General features: G+C 52.5%; 5 protein-coding genes across 5 annotated transcripts; 4 read left to right on the top strand and 1 right to left on the bottom strand.

Annotated features, from left to right (window-relative positions):
- Nucleotides 1-221: 221 nt before the first annotated feature.
- On the bottom strand, nucleotides 222-2,727 carry AA0111_g2523 (Catalase B; the record flags this gene model as incomplete). The annotated part of the gene is made up of 6 exons (XM_028648304.1): nucleotides 222-1,214; nucleotides 1,275-1,375; nucleotides 1,425-1,919; nucleotides 1,984-2,088; nucleotides 2,159-2,408; nucleotides 2,467-2,727. 6 exons carry the CDS (start codon nucleotides 2,725-2,727, stop codon nucleotides 222-224), a joined length of 2,205 nt encoding a protein of 734 aa, XP_028509895.1.
- Nucleotides 2,728-5,730: 3,003 nt separating this feature from the next.
- Nucleotides 5,731-6,754, top strand: AA0111_g2522 (hypothetical protein; the record flags this gene model as incomplete). Its single annotated transcript, XM_028648303.1, has 3 exons — nucleotides 5,731-6,051; nucleotides 6,100-6,225; nucleotides 6,272-6,754. The coding sequence occupies 3 exons, from the start codon at nucleotides 5,731-5,733 to the stop codon at nucleotides 6,752-6,754; spliced, it is 930 nt and encodes a 309-aa protein (XP_028509896.1).
- Nucleotides 6,755-7,205: 451 nt separating this feature from the next.
- On the top strand, nucleotides 7,206-10,012 carry AA0111_g2521 (Protein transport protein; the record flags this gene model as incomplete). The annotated part of the gene is made up of 4 exons (XM_028648302.1): nucleotides 7,206-8,180; nucleotides 8,233-9,587; nucleotides 9,635-9,765; nucleotides 9,819-10,012. 4 exons carry the CDS (start codon nucleotides 7,206-7,208, stop codon nucleotides 10,010-10,012), a joined length of 2,655 nt encoding a protein of 884 aa, XP_028509897.1.
- A 2,646-nt stretch (nucleotides 10,013-12,658) lies between these two features.
- AA0111_g2520 (C2H2 finger domain transcription factor) lies at nucleotides 12,659-14,910 on the top strand (the record flags this gene model as incomplete). The annotated part of the gene is made up of 2 exons (XM_028648301.1): nucleotides 12,659-13,152; nucleotides 13,200-14,910. The coding sequence occupies 2 exons, from the start codon at nucleotides 12,659-12,661 to the stop codon at nucleotides 14,908-14,910; spliced, it is 2,205 nt and encodes a 734-aa protein (XP_028509898.1).
- Nucleotides 14,911-16,221: 1,311 nt separating this feature from the next.
- AA0111_g2519 (hypothetical protein) lies at nucleotides 16,222-20,213 on the top strand (the record flags this gene model as incomplete). Its single annotated transcript, XM_028648299.1, has 4 exons — nucleotides 16,222-16,455; nucleotides 16,523-17,272; nucleotides 17,357-17,873; nucleotides 17,926-20,213. The coding sequence occupies 4 exons, from the start codon at nucleotides 16,222-16,224 to the stop codon at nucleotides 20,211-20,213; spliced, it is 3,789 nt and encodes a 1,262-aa protein (XP_028510178.1).
- Between the last annotated feature and the right edge of the window lie 301 nt (nucleotides 20,214-20,514).

Genomic DNA, 20,514 nt, shown 5'->3' with positions numbered 1-20,514 from the left:
TACGCAATGCACAGAAGTGATGACTCTACACGGCTTGGCTACATTTCTTACGTTCTTTGCTACCAGGCAAGACTGGTTCGCTCAACAATAGTGTGTTCAAAGCATGTCATTGCGTAAGCTACTGGTATATACACTAAATATGCGCTCCCTTTGAGTGCCTGATACACGAACAAACCGAAATGTTACGTTAAAAACACGCCTTGGTAAACTATACACTTCCTCTAGTTATCGAGAGGGTATCTGTCCAAGAACTTGAATGTGCGAAGACCCTCAGATAGCTGATCTACGACGGTGGACATGTCGCTGGAACTGTAGACGCCGGGAGTAGATGCTTCGATAGCGGCCGCGCTGAAAGCAGTGTTGTTGCTGGAACCGAGCATAGCGATGGGCTTACCGAAGCGGTATCCATCTTGTAGAATCTGGAGTGGGCGACCGGCAGGGTAGAGAGTCGAACGGGCGTTGCTGGTCGCGTTGCGGGGCGAAGCAGTTGAGTTGGAGTTGGCCAGGCTGGCGGCGGGTGCGAAGAGGCTCTCTGCGCTACCATCGACGATGATAGCATCAAACTGGATGGCGGATGTAGCCGAGTAGGTTTGATCGATATCGCTGCCAAGATGCTCGGCTACAACAGTCATTCCAACCTTGAGGTCAGCAAGAGCTGACTTCATGGCCTGTGCGTTTTCGCCAGAGGAGGATGCAGTAGTAAGGTAGCCGACCTTCAGGCCATCCAGTTTGAGCAATGGCTCACCAGAAGCGCTAACTCCAATCGTCTTGTTGTCATGGTAGTAAGTGTCATCTGCTTCCGGCGCGGTCATACCCAGCGCTTCTGCCACCCTTACTGCAATGTCGTGAGAGATGCGGTTGAGCTGGATAAGCACGTTGTTCTTGACAACATCGCTCTTCAGCTGCGAGGTCTCGAATCTCATGGCGTTGACCACGAATTGTTGCTCGACAGGCAGAAGCGAGTTGAAGAACAGGCGAGGCTGGCTCCAGACATCCGCGAATGTGCTGGACACGGATCGGACAATCTTTCCACTTGTGGAGCGGCTGGGGGCTGTGAAGAAGCCACGTCCGCTAGTTTGGTTTGCCTGTCGCGGAGATCCTTTGTTCAACGTGTTTGGAGAGTAGGCTGCCGTGTTGAGAGGTATGTACATCTGGCCGGCGCCATCCCTTTCGTTGTTGTGCACAGGTACGCGAGGCTGGTTGATAGGAATTTGCTAATGTGAGGATCGAAGTCAGTCTTTGTCTCACGTTCATCTCGTAGAATCAAAACGAACCTCGAAGTTAGGGCCACCCATATTGCGGTTCAGCTGCGTATCAAGGTAAGAGAACATTCTTCCTTGAAGCAGAGGGTCTTCCGTCAGATCAATTCCGCGAACTATCAGGGTTAGCATATGCCTACTCTGCATGTTGTACAGTCACAATACCTAAGTGTCCAGGCTGGAACATGATTTGCTCTGTCTCAGCAAAGTAGTTGCGTGGGTTCCGGTTCAAGGTCAACTTTCCGAGCGGAGTGAAGGGCACGATATCCTCAGGTACAATCTTGGTAGGATCTAGAAGATCGAAGCCAAATCGAAGCTGATCCTCTTCTTCCATAATTTGAGCCTCGAACACCCATTCTGGGAAAAATCCTTGCTGGATACTGTCGAACAGATCTTGGCGGTGGAAGTCGGCGTTCATGCCTGCGGTCAATTGCGCTTCTTCCCACAGCAAAGAAGCTTTGCCTTGTAGCGACCTGAAGCGAAACTTTACGAGCTTGGATTTGCCTTGGTCGGTCACGAAGCGGAAGGTGTGAACTCCCCACCCATCGGTATGCCTGTAAGACCTGATGGTACCGTGTCCTGACATTGCCCACAGAAGTGTGTGCATGGAACTGGGCTGTTGGGAAAAGAAGTCCCAAGCGGAGTCGTGCGCAGTGGCCGCTGTAAAGAAGAAGCCAACATATTAGTTTACGTTCCACATGCATTTCGTGCATTCGCAACATACCTTGTGGGATCTCAGAGTCTGGTTTTGGCTTGACGGCATGGATCAGATCGGGAAATTTGATTGCATCTTGGATGAAGAAGACCGGAATATTGTTTCCAACAATATCTATCAACAGGTATGGTTAGAAGGAGAACACAGCCAAGAAGAACTCTAACGATAAGAACTCGTAACGTACCGAAGTTTCCCTCGTCAGTGTACCACCTAACAGCGAATCCGTGCACATCTCGCACTGTGTCGGCACTGCCTCTTGATCCGGCAACAGTGGAGAATCGCATGAAGATCGGTGTCTCCTTTCCTGACGAGCCCAAGAAAGATGCGCCAGTGATGTTTGAGTAATCGCCATAAGAAACAAAGGTGCCGTGGGCTCCGGCTCCTCTTGCGTGGACAGCACGCTCCGGGACGCGCTCGTGGTCGAAATGCATGATCTGTAAAGATATGAAGTTAGTTGAAATCTCATCAGTATTGTGTCTTCCAAGAACTCACCTTTCTTCGGAATGCTTGGTCCTCCAGAAGTGTTGGACCACGCTCGCCAGCTGAGAGACTCTCTTGCTCCTCGATTGGACCACCGACCGGGTTTGTCATGTACACATCGCTGTCGTCAACCTCGTAGCGGCCCATGAAATCGTCAGTCGACGCAGCATTGTCATCTCGGCGAACGACAGCGTCACCATCCATGTAAGGGCATCCTGCCTGAGCAATATGCAGCAAGGCAGTAGCAGCCGTCAGGATCTGAACTCGCACCATCTTGAACTAGACAGAGATTCTGGAAGACGTGAGCTACAGAAGAGAGCGGACAGCTGTGGATTTATACCACCTCACAACGTCAGCAGCAACGGCAACAGAGCGGTACGACCTTGTAGCGTGCACATCTCGACATGGATGCTAGTTTAGACATCATCGCTCCACAGTCCTGAATTATCGAATAGCACGACTTGTATTGGACAAACCGAACGATCATCGCGCGTTTGGGAAATTCCCGGATTAACGGTACCCACTTACGGCGAGTCTATTCGAGGCACTTGTATGGATGCCAAGGGTTTAGAGGCTGGGACGTTGACCTGCATATACATGATGCACGCGTAATTCCACAACTGGGCAGAACGCCGCCTTGCAGGCAGGATGTGATGAAGATGGGCGTGATTTCTCGATCTCGTCGACTGCCGTACATCGTTACGCCGGTATCACGCCGAGTTTTCCTCAGATTGATCAGCGTGTTTGTGATCCTGGTGGTTCAACAGCCGAAGACTCAAGCCGCGAGACTAAACTGCCAGCTTTTTAGGTTGGATTAACTCGCTAATAGAATAGCAGTTGCGATCTCTTCGTTGATGATGATAGTCACGTCAGGTCACCGTGCCACTTAGCCAAGAAAAAAAGCGGAGCTAATCCTTGGAATCCGGGTGAGATTGTCGAGTTGAGCAGTAATTTCTCGGCATCTTCAACAGCTTGTTGCCAAATGCATTCCTGCACTGTGCTGTGCTGAGATCGTTGCGTTCTGATCCACGGACAGGCCAAAATGCGCCGTTGGACACAGAAACATCCGATAATGACGCGGCAGCCGGCTTGGCACTGTTCACTTCTCCAGGGTCCCGCTCCCGAAGTTGATCTTTTCTCGGTGCTTATGGAATGCTCATGGTCCAGCCGCCCCCGGATTGGCGTGATTGGTAAGTCGAAACCGGCCATTTCGCCAAGTCTTCGACTGTTAACAACGCTACCAGGTAAGCCTGAATAGCGCAAAGAATAGTAGCCTGGTATATGCAAAGCGTTCGTTGGCTGCACATTGCATGGCTAAGTTCGGGGCTGGGTACCGGCAGTCAGCGCATAGCTCGAAAGGAGCTTGTCGCGCCCGAATGTTGTAGTATTCCAGCCTGATCCTAAGGACCTATGTGGTTACATGGACCATGCTGTTTCGTTTCGTGAGGCCACAAAACTACAATAGCTGTTAGGCTGTGATGGATCAAGAATGCGTGAGGGCACAACAGACGCTGATCATACCCATGTATTCGCTTTAGCGGTGAGCATCTAACCAGCTGATTGGGAGTGAGATGATAGCTATAGGTAAAACAGATTGGGTCCGCGGAGGAAGGTTGATAAAGGCACTCATAAGTGCATAAAGGAACAAAAGGATGGTCATCTAAGGTGACACCGGACATCCTCGTTGCAGTCTGGATCGTTCCTTAAGGATCACCCCTGACGCAGCGGGAAGGTTGTACCGACAAGATAAGATGCGAAGCGCCCTTGGAAAGCCAAGTGTTTTTCTTTAGACATATCACACTTGGCCACCTCCACGTGTGTTAAGGCGAGTTGCCCACAACAAGGTCCTGCCCTTTGGACACAAGCGCGCATATGTGCTACTTGTTCAGATGTGGCTGACACAGAGTGATATAAGTGCGCGTTCCGGTACTGTGGATCCATGCAGCCTTTTGTATCGCAGCTAGAGAAATCGAGTATAATATATTTTTCTGAGATTTGTCAAATGGCTGCGCTTTCTTGAATCGCGTACTTATATGGTATTGCAACAAGCCAACAAATACGCCCGTGGGTGAGCCTGGAGGTATTCAGTACGAGGTTTGTTCGCAATGACGAGCGCGAACATAAAGCCAGAAGCACCTTACAGAACCCTTGACTGACTGCTACACTTCAAGCGTCCATGTATACTGCATAAGAAAGTGGCTTACCAGTGAGTATCCTCTGCGGTTACCTAGAAACGATACATGCTCGAACGCTACTGACTAGTAGTGTTGACAATATCGCAAGATCCATAGGCCTTGTGCAGCGAAGCTCGTCAAACATAGGCTTTGTGGTTTCGAGGCGTGGCAGCACATTGGATGTTGTTAACGAGGCAGAGGGACTACTAGGCTGTGTCGCGATGATCTTGTTGGAGCTAGAATACTCAGGATTAGGGGCTGTATCACAGACAACAGCATCTCAGAAGCTTTCTCTTGTTACAACTGCTTTGACAGTCGCGGAGGTGAAGGTGCTACATGGCCTAGGCTCGTACACTAGCTTGCGGATATGCCGTCCGGTCGAATGAGTACGATAGAGATGGAAGGCGCATAGGATAACAGAGACGAAGGAGAGTTCGAGTCTTCATCACATGGAACTTTGACATTAGTGGTTATAGTTTGACAATAGAAGACGGATGCCTCGGCAGTGGTGGCTATGTGACTAGCTGTAGATGCCATGTTCGCGATGCGCAGCTTCCGGGCCACCCTTATGACATCACCGGGTCTTGCACGACTTCCCCAGGCTGACCCCCGCTTCCCAAAACTCAAGCAACAGCTGTTTACCGCCCGATACGTAAATACTGGAAACTTCGCAATCGGTCTTGCTATACCCACGGAAAGGTATATTTCCACATGGCTCTATGTCAACACACAGATCGCGTCGCGACACGCCTGCTCTTCCAGCGCATAACCTAGTAGTGCTAACAACTTACGAGTATAGACCTACGCAAACACCAAAGCAACAGTTACCCACACGATGTAAGTCAGTCCTCGAGTCGTTTACCTTCAGTATAACAATGCGCATCACGCTTGTCTCACTCTTATTGTCTTCCACTTCAGCAGTCGAACGATGGTGTTGTAGTGTCTTGCACATTCTCTTGCTATGCAAGGAATCCGCGCGCATGACCCCAAATATTCGCTAATCACTTCTTGAAAATCCAGGAATCGGTCACTCTCGGTCCGCTCGAAGAAGGGCAGCGGTAGCGGCAGTGGGGAAAAGTCCGCGCCCAAGCACCGTTTCACGATGGCTTCCCTAAGAGGTACGCAGCAGCCGGAGCTTTCGAAGAAACTGTTCAAGATCATCAAATCTGAAAACCATGCGATTGGCGCCTACGAGGCTGCGGCACGTGAACGGGCTGGCATTGCTCAGCAGCTCTCGGAATGGGGTGAGGCCACAGAGGACGAGACGATCTCGGAGATTTCAGATAAGCTCGGAGTGCTGCTCGCAGAGATTGCCGAGCAAGAGGATATCTATGCACAAGCCTTGGAGGAATACCGAGGTGTCTTGAAGCAGATTCGCAACACAGAAAGCTCAGTGCAGCCGAGCCGAGACCACAAAACCAAGGTATGGCTTCTCGCTCTAGCCAGCGACTTCATACTAACCAGACAACAGGTGTCGGATGAGATCGCCAAGTTGAAATACAAAGAACCTCAGAGTACTAAGATTGTCCAGCTCGAACAGGAGCTCGTACGCGCGGAGGCACAGAGCCTGGTTGCCGAAGCGCAACTCAGCAACATTGTACAGCAGCTCCACGAAGACTGTTATCACCCGCTGACCATTTCAGACTCGTCAGAAGTTCAAGGAGGCATACGACCACCACTTCGCAGCCACTATCGAACGTGCTGAGAAGCAAATCATCCTAGCCAAGCACGCTCGTCGTCTCTTGAACCTTGTCGACGACACCCCCATCGTCCCCGGCGATGTACACCCTCCGTTCGCAGAGGTAGAAGCAGCACGCCAGGTACTCACCGACGCGGAAGACGATCTTCGCCATTACCAGTTGGATGTTGAGCCCATCCATTCGAATGCAGGCAACCTCGGAGTGGGTGCAATGCCGGGAGCCCCCGTGCCAGGAGTCGGAGCGGGAGAAACAAGTGGAGCCCCTGTTCCAGAATCTACTACGTACGAGAGTACGGTACGAAGCGAGAGTCCCATAGGCGTGCAGTATGACAAGGCGGGTTCAGCTCCTTACCCCTTGGAGGAAGCGGATAGAGTGGAAAGGCAGCAGCAGGAGGTTCCTAGACAGGAAGTTTCCAACGTAGCTTGAAAGTGGAGTATGGTGGTGCCCGGGCATCTTTCTAGGAATCTTTCTTGCGTCCATATGTACTAATGATTTGATATGTCTCTTGATTATGTATTCTTTCTTGTAGCAAGACATGTTTCTGCAACGTCACGTATGCTCGCGGGTTTTCCGGTAGTGTCCAAGGTAGATCCAGCATGCATATGGGTAAGCCAAGGATATGGTATAGACGGGTGCCTGGAAGTAAGGATGGAATAGTAGTAGAGACCCAAGGGCGGCCGATGTAGGTCCCACCTCAACCCTAGAGTTGTCCGTGCACACGTTTTGGCGGGGACTCTTAGCGCGGAATGTGCCGTTCCCCAAGAAGACACATGGAGCTCTACCTCATCTCTAAATTCACGCGCAAGCCCACGAACACCGCCAATTTCTCCACCACTACTCCCCACCTCTTCCACTCACAGTCTCCGCTGCTGTAGCCATGGCGGACCGCAAGAAGAGAGATCGCTACGCAGCGGGAACAGGATACCAATTCGGCGCGAATACACAAGAGGCCGCCCAAGGAGCAGGAGTCCCCCCACCAGTAGTACCTGGTTATGGAGCTCCAGCGCCCTCATACGGTGCACCATCACCTGCTTATGGCGCTCCCTCTCCTGGATTTGGCGCCCCCGCCCCCGGCTACGGAGCGCCAGCCCAGGGCTATGGACAGCCTATGCCTCAAGATCCGAATGCTCTCAACCAGCAGTTCGGGCAGATGAACATAGGCCAGGGACAAGCAGCCCCTCAAGTTCAGCAGCCCGCCGCAGCTACTCAGCAGAACCAACTGTTCCCCTCAGACCTCATCGCGCAGCCCTTCCACGTCTCGGAACTATACAACCCTCCTCCTCCGATCAACCTGCCCTCCAACGCCGCAGCCACCCCCTCCGAGTTCGCGAACGAGTCGAGTAAATACCTGCGATGTACGCTCAACACCATCCCTACCAACCACTCGCTGCTCAAGAAGAGCAAACTTCCATTCGCGCTCATCATAAGCCCGTATGCTAGTTTGCACGACTCGGAGGACCCTGTGCCAGTAGTACACGACCAGGTCATTAGCCGTTGTCGACGATGCCGCGCCTACATTAATCCGTTTGTCTCGTTCCTAGACCATGGGCACAGGTGGAGGTGCAACATGTGCAACCTGACCAACGATGTCCCCCAAGCATTCGATTGGGATGCAGCACAGCAGAAGAGCGTCGACCGCTGGCAGAGACCCGAGCTGAACTACGCAGTGACCGAGTTCGTTGCACCCCAGGAATACATGGTCCGCCCTCCACAGCCTCTGTGCTACTACATTCTCCTGGACTGTACCCAGGGAGCAGTGAACAGCGGACTTCTCGCTGTCGTCTCCAGAGTCATCAAGGAGTCCCTCGGCCGGATACCAAATGCAGACGGCCGGACACGCATCGGATTCATGGTGAGTTTTGGGCACAAAGAACACAAGTCACCTGTATACTGACTCGAAATAGGCCGTCGACAATGGGCTACATTTCTTTGGTATCCCTCCAGACAACAGCGAATCTAATGAACCCCAACAACTCGTGGTTTCCGATCTAGATGAGCCCTACCTTCCCATGCCCTCGGACCTTCTAGTCAGCCTCAGCCAATGCCGCAACAACATCGAGACCTTCCTTGACCGCCTTCCGACCATGTTCCAGAACACTCACGTCCCTGGATTTGCGCTAGGCTCAGCTCTCCGATCCGCACATAAGCTCATTTCCCCGCTTGGTGGAAAGTTGACCGTCATTGCCGCGTCGCTGCCCAATGTTGGCCATGCAGCATTGAGCCCCCGAGAAGACAAATCATTATTGGGAACCGGCAAAGAAGGCAGTTTGTTGCAGCCTGCAAACAACTGGTACAAGTCGTTCGCCGTAGAATGCTCCAAGAACCAGGTTTCAGTGGACATGTTCCTGTTCTCCTCACAGTACCAGGATGTCGCAACGCTAAGCAACCTTCCGCGATTCACCGCCGGTCAGACATACTTTTACCCAGGATGGAATGCTGCAAGACAAGAGGATGTTGTCAAGATTGCAACTGAGTTGGCAGACTACTTATCTGCTGAGATTGGTCTAGAGGCTGTGCTCCGTGTACGTGCTACCACCGGGTTGAGAATGTCCGCATTCTACGGAAACTTCTTCAACCGCTCGTCTGATCTCTGTGCCTTCCCGGCATACCCCAGAGACCAAGCTGTTGTAATCGAAGTCGCTATTGACGAGACAATCTCCAAGCCATTCGCCTGTCTACAGGCTGCTGTGCTCCATACTACTTCAAGTGGCCAGCGTCGTATCAGAGTTTTGACTCTTGCGGTGCCAACAACTGAGAGTCTAGCATCGGTCTACGCTTCAGCAGACGCACAAGCGATCACCACCTATTTCAGTCATAAGGCGGTTGAGCGAGCATTATCGAGTGGTCTTGATGCGGCGCGAGACGCATTGCAGGCCAAGGTCATTGAGATTCTGTCAACCTACAGGAAGGAGTTGGCAGGTGGAAGTATGGGCGGTGGTGGTCTGCAGCTACCACAAAACCTGCGCGCTCTCCCCATATTGTTCCTTGGTCTTATTAAGAACGTTGGTCTTCGTAAGAGCGCTCAGATTCCAAGCGATCTTCGATCAGCTGCTCTCGATCTCCTTTCTACACTGCCACTGCGACTGCTTACGCAGTACATTTACCCATCTTTCTACTCTCTTCACGACATGCCTGATGACGCTGGTGTACCAGAGCCTACTACTGGTCAGATTACAATGCCACCCGCATTGAACCTCTCTAGTGCAGCTATCGTCCCGTATGGCTTGTACCTCCTGGACGACGGTGTCAACCAATTCTTGTAAGTGCATATGCACATTCGCTGTTGACGCAGACTAACGTAACTAGATGGATCGGCCGCGATGCTGTTCCAGCACTCCTGAACGATGTGTTTGGCGTCGAAGACCGTACACAACTGAAGCAGGGCAAGGCTTCATTGCCTCTCCTTGACAATGAATACTCGGAGCGAGTCCGAGCTGGTAAGCCATTTTTACTGGTGAATTAGACCGTTGAAATTGCTGACATGAGATAGTTGTGGAGAAGTCAAGGGATCACAAGTCGAAGGGCGTGGGTTCTATCACTCTGCCTACCCTGTATATCATCAAGGAAGATGGCGACCCAAGCCTCAAGCTATGGGCGCAAACACTACTTGTCGAAGACCGGGCAGACCAAGGAGAGAGTATCGTTCAGTGGATCAGCAAACTCCGGGAAAAGGTATACCAATGAGTCAGCTGCGTACTCGGAGACAACACTGACGTCTCACTTAGGTTGTGCAGTAAGCACCGACTACGTATGTGGGCACGTGTTGTTTAGGCGGTGTGGATTGAGCGAGCTGATTCCGCAGCATTGGCGTAAGATACAGAGAAGAAATCATCATTGCTTGGGGCGGTAGGTTCGTGACTGGAAGTCGCACCAAGCGAGTTCATGACTTATATAACAGAGCAATGTGATACCAGCCTTCATCATATCGTTCTTTGTCGCCTCGGCTCAGTGCTTGTACTACGATTCGTGCGGCGAGGGTGCTGCCCGTCATTGCTACACGACATGAATTGCATGGCAATGGAACATAGCGCTAGGCTGCCGTGCGAGTATTGGCGAGGGGTGAATGTGAACTTGAGGGTCGATATCTACTCCAGGTCAACCCCGTGCTGGTGTATAGAGCTAGGACGACTGCTGCTATTCGTAATCGATAGGACGTACCTCGGTACTAGCGCACGGGCTATCACGGTCCGTCCTGGCTGCTGGTGGCAGGTACCCATCGTTAGCTCGCGATTGAACGCGAGTAATGACCCCTCAACACCAGTGCCGCCATCGCCATCGCCACCGCTGCTGGCGGCGCATGCTTCCAGACATCTGGTCCGCCCGCTAATACAAGCCCGCATAGTTCGGTAAAGCTACTATTCTGGACACTGCGCTTCGCGTGTACACTATGTGTTTCACCATGCCACCAGCTGCAGCAACATGGAAGACAAGTATTTTCTTTCGAGGTAACGCACGCTCCTCGTGTGGATATGCACCTAAGCAACGTGTCAATAGCGATGCTGCATCTCACCTAGGCACCAGAAATGTAATCCTGGTAGTGCGAGTATACGAGACGAGCAAAGTATGGTACGGACCACGCAAAGAAGTGCAGATGACCACGATATCCGCGATCCATGGTATCATCCCGCGTGTGTCCGCCATGTTCCACCGAATCATATTTTGCTTGCCAGGAACTAGTCGGTCCACTGGGTCCTTCGCCTTTCTGTCAGCGTTTCCGAGCTATGGACTGTGATGGCAAACAACTGTCACGCACCGCCTACAGCCCAACGCCATGGGACAGACCATGTTCGCTGACCGCCTCGTTCAATAGCCTCTGGCGCCGTTTGCGCTGCAAGACGCAAAATTTGAGTCGCTGAAGTCCGGCAGAACCACGGATGCTAGTCTTTCGCTTCGGCAAGGTACAAAGGTACAACACTTTTCTGTGGACCTGGTCGAGTCCCCTTGCATCGGCGCTCGCCCACGCTGCTAGCTTGCAGCGCCTATCCGCGTCAACCAATTGCTTCGGCATGGCAGTGTCAGCTTTGTCTCGAGGCAGACGCCATGCCGGCCTGCTTATGATGATCTTGTCCAGCGCGCGCAACTTGCCTCTGAGGACCGGCCAGCGGCGCCGACGCTGCTATGCCATGGTCAGCCAACATGACCCCGATTTCTCTGATAGCACGTGAAATGCGGCAGTGGGCGTTGGTAGGTGTTTCGTCATCAATAATCAACTTGCGCATGCTCAGGTCCCGGCCACAACGCACGACCTAGGCCAAGTAGTCAGGTTCTGGCGACCCATCGCTGCAAGCATGTGCTATGGCCGTTGTTAGCGACCGGAAACAGACAGTGGTATCCAGAGAGCCCCGCCGTGGGACATGGCACCGTGTTCTACACCCATGGCCGATAATTTGACTGCAGACGAGTGCTGCTCATCAGGGCTCGCAGACGATACTGTGGGTGGTCTGACAGGCGGACGAGCATGCTCTGGGGCTGAGCTGCACCGCTTCATCATGTCTGGGTAGGCGGGCCAAGCCATCGCTAATTCCAAGGATCTGCAGGCAAGATGTGCCCTCGTCGCAAGGTGGATCGGACTCTAACCCCAGCCTTCTGCCAGGCCATCCGTCCAGGGCGCACGACAAAGCCGCTAAGATCCCGTCCTGTGCCTTACCAACCCCTCCTCGCATGCAGTTGCGACGCAATCGTGAGTTCGTCTCTAATCCCGTTCTCCTGCGTCGACACCTGTTCCTCTGCCTTCATACCCGGGTCTTGCACCGTCTAGCTGCATCGCTACAAGAGCCGCATCCTGCCGCTTTTGCTCGAGCCCTTGTGCGCATCGAGTGTGCGTCAAAGAGGGGCCAATCTCCCCGCCACCTGAGGCAGTCCATCCTGCGCCTTATCATACCCAGCCCAAAGTCCGAGTATCCGTGGTTGCTCAACCCTCACCACTGGTCAGCCTTTGGACGACCCCAACTTGACGATTTTACGACGCAACGATCGAACTTAACCAGACCTTGTAGATTTTCTTGACTTTGCTCGCTGGGCGCTGTGTCCGGATGTTGTTGCAACGCCGCTCTCTATTCGTCATCATCTCGTTTCAGCCTTCCCACACCCGCTCCAGCAAGGAACCACCCGCAGTATCACACTGATTGCGCCGCTGGAGGCAACCCACCTGGGACCTGCGCTTGCATTAACGTCCCAGTCTTAGATCACTGGCGCTACCGTACCGTGTCCTGTCGTGTACGCCGTAAGCTATACGCGCCCCGTCACTGTAGAACGACCTGCGCAGCACGCTCACCACGACACGGAACAAGAGGTGGACATTGTAGACTGCTGGTCATCGGCCCCTCCAACATGTCTTCCTTCCAAGCAGTCAACACTACATTGTCGGTTCCAGATCCGCCACAGGGTCGCCCAGGTGACGAGACGACGCCCACTACTCCCCGACCGAATAGCAGATTCTTTGCCGAATCGAAAGCGGCCGAGGAAATCCGCACTGAAGACCCATCAGCTAAGACGCCTACACGTAACACCTTTGCGGGACTCGTTGGTCAGCGACCACTGCCTTCATCGCCTTTCACACCCGCCCGTGAGCTGAGCGAGACACCTTCCGCTTCGAACAAGAGTGAGCAGAGTAGAGAGGATTCGCATAGGTCAACAGCCTCCGGTCAAGACGTGCATATGGGCGATGGTGACGAGGACGATAAAGATGGATCGGACAACGATAGCGTGACTAGTGATTCGAACCGACCGTCCAAGAAGAAGAAGGGACAGCGCTTCTTCTGCACCGACTTTCCGCCTTGTAACCTGAGCTTCACACGAAGTGAGCACCTGGCACGACACATTCGGTACGTCTTTCATCGTGCGTTGTCCCGCGTTCGCTAACATGCTGTAGTAAACACACAGGTGAACGTCCCTTCCAGTGTCACTGCTCACGACGATTTTCACGTCTCGACAACCTGCGACAGCATGCTCAAACAGTTCATGTCAATGAAGATATACCCTCTGAATCGTTAGCCGCAACGGGCACAAGGTTCCAACGGCAGATCCGGACCGACCGAGTAAGACCACCTGGAAATCGTTCTCGAGCAAACACACTAGGCAGTACTGGAGGTCACAGCAGAGGTCACAGCAGAAACCTTTCTGCATCCAGTATAACCTCTACAATATCGACAATGAGTGTGGCACAATCTCCAGACATACGGCGACGACCCCCACCTTTGGCCATGGCTAGCGATGGTGGTGCAAGTGCAAGAGCACGCTTGTCGCTCAACACTATGAATGCATATGACCCACCCATGATGGGTAGTCCTGGGCCCGTGGAGTACGATACACAGTCCAACGCGCCTACAACGCCTACTTCTGCGACATTCTCCACAGTTACTGGTAGCCCCGCTCGCTTCGGGTCTGCTATGCAGTCTCCTGTATCAAGTTCATCAAGGCCAGTCTCATGGGCTGGACCACCGCCCCCAGGACGCCGCCAATCTATCTCTTCCAGTGGCAATCCTTTCTCCGGTGCACCAGGACAGGCTCCTCCTACCTACATTACGCCTCTACAACCGACTGCTGCCCCTGCCTACTCAGCACAAAGCAGCGCATATGCAAGCCCTACAGCTTCCCAATTTCCAGAATCAAGGAGAGACTCGAATGCGGAGGCGGACTGGAGGCGACGAACTTGGCACCCAGGAGTTTATACTGGTCCTCGACCAGCGACTAGTGGACTTGGATACCACCAGACACCGGATGCTCCACGCCCTCTATACACCTCACAGCCTGCTGCTTCTCAGACCACCAGACTCCCAGGGATCGAAAGCTTCGACCATGCTCCGCCTCCGCCTCCGCTACCTCGGCGTCAGCCAAGTCCGATGCAAGTTGATGCTCCGGCACGTCCGCTTACTTATCACGCGCCAATGGAGCACACGTCCAATAGAGGTCACCACAAACGAACGAGCATTTCATGGGAAATCGACCGTCTGAACATTGCTAGCCCAGGTTCTCAAAGTAATCAGTGGTCACAACAATACCCTGGCAGCGCAGGCCGAGCAAACGCTGCACGACCCACGACAGCCCCTCATGGCTACTTCAGTCGTCAACCCTCCAATGTTCAGCCTATTCAGATTCCTCCAATTAACGCCTCGCCCAGAACCTCGCAGGAACAGCCAGTGACACCTCGAAAGAACAAGCGACAAGCCTGGTACAATGGACCTGTCAGTCAGCCGCAAAGAGCTATGCAGAGAACGTCGCCCGAGGACTCCAGTAGCAGCGAAGGTGTGCCGACGCCAGGCACTATGATCGACTATCACCCTGCTATTGTCCACAGCAACGGGTATGTGGAAGCGCCAGCAGTTGTTGAAGATTACAAAACCGCGCCACCAGCGTCAATTATGGAGAGGCCCCACCCTTTGCATTCACAGCCTCCGCAACATTACCATAGCCATAGCCTTTCGAGCTCGAGCTCAAGCTATCGCCCGCAGCGCGAACCCGAGCGGGGACCCGCAACGTTCGGTCAGCCACTGCCGCAGACAGCCAACAACGACATGCGACGCTTAGAAGCGCTTGTAGCAGTGGCCACTGGCGAGCAGCAAGCCGTCGAGAACCGGTCTTAGGTCAGCTGATCGTTACCCACTGATCCACACGACACATCATCACATTACTTCAAACCTCACAAGTACGCGCAACGATGTCACGACTTGGAAGAACATAACGAATCTCCTACGATTGAACGCGAATGATATATATATCTGGTTTTGCTCCAGTAACCCATGACAAGTCTCGGTCTTTGCTTTTTCCCCTCCAGCCTTTCCTCCAGAAATTTGCCAAAGGTGGAGGCTCTTGTTGTCGCTTTCCATATGATACCAATCGGAGCTTCTGCTCGAACTTCCTTGGGATACCCCGATCCGGCATATATTTTCCTTTGAGTCATTTTCTTTGTTTGCGTGTATTTGGCTTTTTGCTGTCGTTTTAGGGATATACCAAATCGATCGTATAATAGCGGGAGTCTGGAGTTATTCTATTGGATTTTCTATTTTGTCCTGACGCCTTTCTTCTTGGTCATACTGTCATGCTGTTATTGCTGGAGAGTCACTGAAGGCGAACATTGGTAATGGCAGGAAGTCACCTTCTGGTAGAGAATCAGTAGCTGTCTTCGGACATTCTTAACATGCTTGTATATGCTTTTAACACTTGACTTTGACATGTATTTTGTATTGTGACGTTTTTGGCGAAGGTTCTGCTGATATCGAGCGTGACTCTGGATACAAGTTGAGAGATGCACGTAAATGCCTGCGCGTTTCCCCTTCCCTCTTATTCATCAAGTCCTCTTCCTACAATATCAGAATTACGAACAACGCGCTGGCTATCACGCACCTACCAAAGACTGGTATCATAAGACTCACCCTGAGAGGAGCGATCACGTACTCATGACGTATAGAAGAGAGAACCTTGTCACTGGGTCAGATGTCTCTATCAGTGAGTGCTATATGCTCTAGCATAGGATCTCAACTTTAGACTGGGTGAGACCAGACATGCTGAGCAGAACCAAAACAGGCCTAGAAATAGCGCCCGGTTCAGCGTCTATATGCTTCTCGTCGAGTTAACTCGAAGTACGCCTACCTGTTTGCATCGAGGATCAGCCTCAATGACAGTCAAGACGTTAGTTGTGGTGAGCCTGTGTTATATCATACACTGTCTGTGCGTCTTAGCGTGGCTTTGGAAGTGGCGGCCCCGTTGCCGTAGAAACATGGAACGTTTCGGGCAAAGCGTGCTATTTCCCATGCAAGCCCCGCGTACCCTATGCCCAGTGTATACACATCCGATTCGAGCAACAACGACAGCGGGTAAGACTCTTGGTTCTGTACCTGGACTTTGATACCCATCTTTTTTTCTTCTTGTTTCTTTGTGATACCCCTACCGGCGCCATGGGTTCTGACGATCTTATTGACTTCGAAGTCATTGAGAATCAAAAGGAAAACATCCAGAGTCTGCCCAGCGGACGTTCTGCAAGAGCGCTCGCGCAGCTTTACACGCCACCGTTGACTTCGGCCGCTGGCCAAACTCGGTCCCCGTCGCAGATGCAAGATGAACACAGCGCAACTCGCCTCGGATTCGAGAAGGAGCTCATGGCGATTGACGACTCCGACGACCCACTCGATGTCAGTAGTACCAATACACGAACTGCATGTGGTGAGACATGTACTGACTTTGTGCACACGAATCCAGATCTACACCCGCTATGTAAAGTGGACGCTTGAAGCATACCCGTCCGCACAAAACACACCTCAGTCGCAACTTTGTCCGCTCCTCGAGCGCGCAACGAAAGCCTTCCAATCCTCACCGGAGTACAAGAACGACGCGCGCTACCTCAAGCTCTGGCTACACTACATTCACCTCTTCTCAGACGCGCCGCGGGAGACGTTCGCCTACCTGGCGCGACACAATATTGGAGAGAACCTTGCGCTATTCTACGAAGAATTTGCGGCCTGGTTAGAAGGCGCAGGCCGCTTCACACAAGCAGAGGAGATCTACAACCTGGGCATCGACCGCGAAGCCCGCCCAGTTGAGCGCTTGATTCGCAAGTACGGAGAATTTCAGCACCGTCTCGAAAGCCGCCCTCAGGAGGCTCCCGAACCTTCAAGCCCCGCACTCCCCGCCGTTCGTCCAGCCCTTGCCGCTAAGATGGACCCTTTTGCGCTTGCGTCACCCAGTGCGCCCAGCCCGCAACCACAGAGCCAGCCGAAGACCGCTGGAGGTGCATCTCGCTCAGGAAAGCCCAAACTTGCAATCTTCTCTGACGGTGATGATGCCGCAAGACCTGGCTCGACAGGTAGCACAGAGGGGTGGGACAGCATTGGATCGCTCGCAGACCGCAAGAAGGAAAACGCGACCGAAGCACGCCCCTGGGCGGGTGAGACTCTGAAGGTTGGAAAGAAGAACACTGGCGTTCCAAAAATGTCGATTTTCAAGGATGAGGTGAGTTGATCTGCCTACATCAGCCCCTCCATATATTTACGACCACAGGACTAATTGGTGGGCGTTTGCCATGCATGTATTCAGACCAAATCGAATCCCAATGACGAAAATGTCAGCCCCCACCCATTGCGTGAATATCAACAAGCGGTCAACCCAAGGACTGGTAGACTTGAAGTGGTCTTCGTAGATCTAGAGCAAGTGTACCCTAACCATGAAGATCCTATGTCGGAGGAATACTCATTTGAAGAACTGCGAGCTAAGTACAGGGGGTGGATGGATCATGATTGGGATGCCATTCGCCGCAAAGAGCAGGAGCGGGCAAAGAAAGCAGCCGAAGAGAAAGTGGTTGCTGAACGACCAAAGACCAAGGCCGCACCTCTAGCGCCTAAGCAGGATCATGAACAGCCCCCCAAGCCGAAGACTGTACCCTTGAAAGGTAGTGTTGATGACGACATGGGTAACGACGAAAACGCGCCACCTTCACAAGCAGATGTAGACAAAGCAAGGGCAGCTAAGAAAGCCAGACGAGAAGAGCGGGCCAACAGAACTAGGAAGATCAAGGTTATGGAGGTCAAGGAAGTTCGCGGGGAGACTCAGACAAGTAAGTGATCGGCTGGACATCTGGTTGTCACTTGTACACTGACAAGGAACAGTCCAAGCCAACTTGGATTCTCCGGCGAAGCCAAAGATACGGCGAAAGAAGACTGGCCCAGAAACGACAATGACCCTCCACACCAAGGAGGCCATGGACGAGATATACGATATTTTCAACGAACCACTAAAGAACGCTGATGAGGAAGTCTCCGAGGTCCAAAGTGGTGAAGAAAGCAGTGGGGACGATGAGGATGACTATACGAGTGGAGCCGAAAGTACTGCTACTGGTCGCATATCGTGCGCTACGAGCGAATTCGGAGACGAGACAACAGTGGGAGATTTCACACTCGGCACTAGGGTTCTCAACACCGAAGAAGAGGAAGAGGAAGATGAAGATGAAGATGAAGATGAAGATGAAGATGAAGATGAAGAAGAAAGTGATGCCAATGATTCAGACACCAAGAGTGCCTCTGCATGGTCAGACTTCACTGAGAGCAAATACGTGCCTAAGGATCATGAAAACGATGGATCAGATGATGAGTCCGAACATTCCGAGCATTCTCATGACGACTCGTTTGATGAGTTGACACGTCCAGATGTCGACTCCGAACGGCAACGGGAATCTGATGTAGTCACCCCTACCTCACCTTCAGCACCTGCTTCACTACCTACTCGCTTTGTCCCTGTCCCACCAGAAGACTATGTCCCAGCAATGCAGCCCTATCGAGACCCGATACAGGCTGCGAACAATCGGTTGCCATTCATGACACCGATTGTTGAGAAGACGGAGTCGTCCTTGGGCATCGCCACTGCTTATGCACAGAAGGACTATTTTAGCGCTGCTACCAAGACGCCGTCAAGATCGAAAGGTACAACTGACATTCTTGAGGATGACGACGAGGATGAGACTTGCAGTAGTCCCTTTGCAGATCTTTTAAGTCAAGTTATTGACGGTTCAGGGAAAGTCGCGAAACTCGCCCTGACAGAATCGAAGCCAGTACCCAAAGAGCCCATCGCGGAACCGCAACGGAAACCGTTGGCTGCAAAGGAGGTTTCGTCTAAAGCACCAAAGGCTAGCGGTTCAATCATCAAAGACGCGCAGTGTAATCCGGTAGACGAGAACGTCCGCAAGACCATTCTGCAAGAAATCCAGCCGCCACTAGATAGCTACGACGGATACTACGCAGACACCGAAGAGAGCTACGGAAAGGGTGCTGATATACGCAAGTACACCAAGTCCGTCAAAACGAGCAAGGCGGAGAAGACTTCCACAAACCTTGCTCTCTGTCCTACTCTGCAGTTCCCGGGAACAAAGCGGACGTATGCCGTCAAACGTGAACTTGGCAAAGGAGCTTTTGCGCCAGTGTATCTGGTAGAGAGCAAAGATTCCGAGGACGAGGACGACGAGAACAAACCTTCGCAGATGGGCAAGGGCGAATTCGGCCTAAAGCGGAAGGATCTGGAAGCTATCAAGATGGAGGATCCGCCAACGCCGTGGGAATTCTACATTATGCGGCAAGCCAAGCGACGACTAGGCGTGTCTCGAGCTGCTGATTCGATCGTTTGCGCGTACGAGATGCACGTCTTTAAAGACGAGTGTTATCTTGTGGAAGAGTATCGAGACCAAGGTACTCTTTTGGATCTCGTAAACCTCTCTCGTGGGGAAAACGGTGTCATGGACGAGCAACTTGCCATGTTCTTCACTATCGAGTTATTCCGCACGGTGGAGGCCCTTCATTCCAAGGGTGTGATACACGGTGACCTCAAGTCTGACAACATTCTCGTTCGGTTTGATGCCTTGCAAAAGGACGAGCATTGGGACTCGGAGTACAAGCGCGACGGGCGTGATGGCTGGTCTGCGAAGGGTGTCTCGCTGATCGATTTCGGCCGTGGCATTGACATGAAGGCCTTCAAGCCAGATGTACAGTTCATCGCAGACTGGCCTACTACAGAAGCCGACTGTGCAGAGATGCGCGAACTCCGTCCTTGGACCTACCAGATCGACTATCACGGGCTTGCTGGCATAGTCCACAATTTGCTATTTGGCAAGTATATCTCTACGATAGCTGAGCGCGGCGCAACTCTCGGTGCTGGCGCGACCAAAACGTACAAGATCAAGGAGAGCTTGAAGCGATACTGGCAGACGGAGATTTGGCACGAGTGCTTCGATCTGCTCCTTAACCCGCTTATGCATCTTGATGGTGAAGAGGGGAGAAGATTGCCGGTACTGAAGGGTATGAAGCAAGTCAGAGAGCAAATGGAGGCGTTCCTCGAAAGCAATTGCGAGAAGGGTGTCGGCCTGAAGGTCCTGATAAGGCGTATGGAGGAAGCTGTCAAGAAGAGATAAAGTTACGCTTTTGCCCGTTTGTATAACGTTCTGGGTTTGGATTGTTTTCTAGGCGTTGTTGGATAGACGATACCACAGATGAATGACGCTGAATGACCATGCACTTTTTCACTTATGCGTTCTTGCTTTGCTTCGTCTTGAGATCATGTTGAAGTGCACCACCATAGTAAAGGTAAAGGTGACGAGGGGGAGGGGCCCGTCCGTGCGTAGATGCCTTGAGCTCGCGGGGAGCTTGACACCTCCGCCTGTACAAACAATTGAACTCAAAGATCGTCTTGCAGCAACAACGCCTTCCTCCTCA

This window comes from Alternaria arborescens (assembly GCF_004154835.1).
Source record: "Alternaria arborescens strain FERA 675 chromosome Unknown contig_4, whole genome shotgun sequence".
Taxonomy (NCBI): domain Eukaryota; kingdom Fungi; phylum Ascomycota; class Dothideomycetes; order Pleosporales; family Pleosporaceae; genus Alternaria; species Alternaria arborescens.
This window is presented reverse-complemented; position numbering and strand designations above follow the sequence as displayed.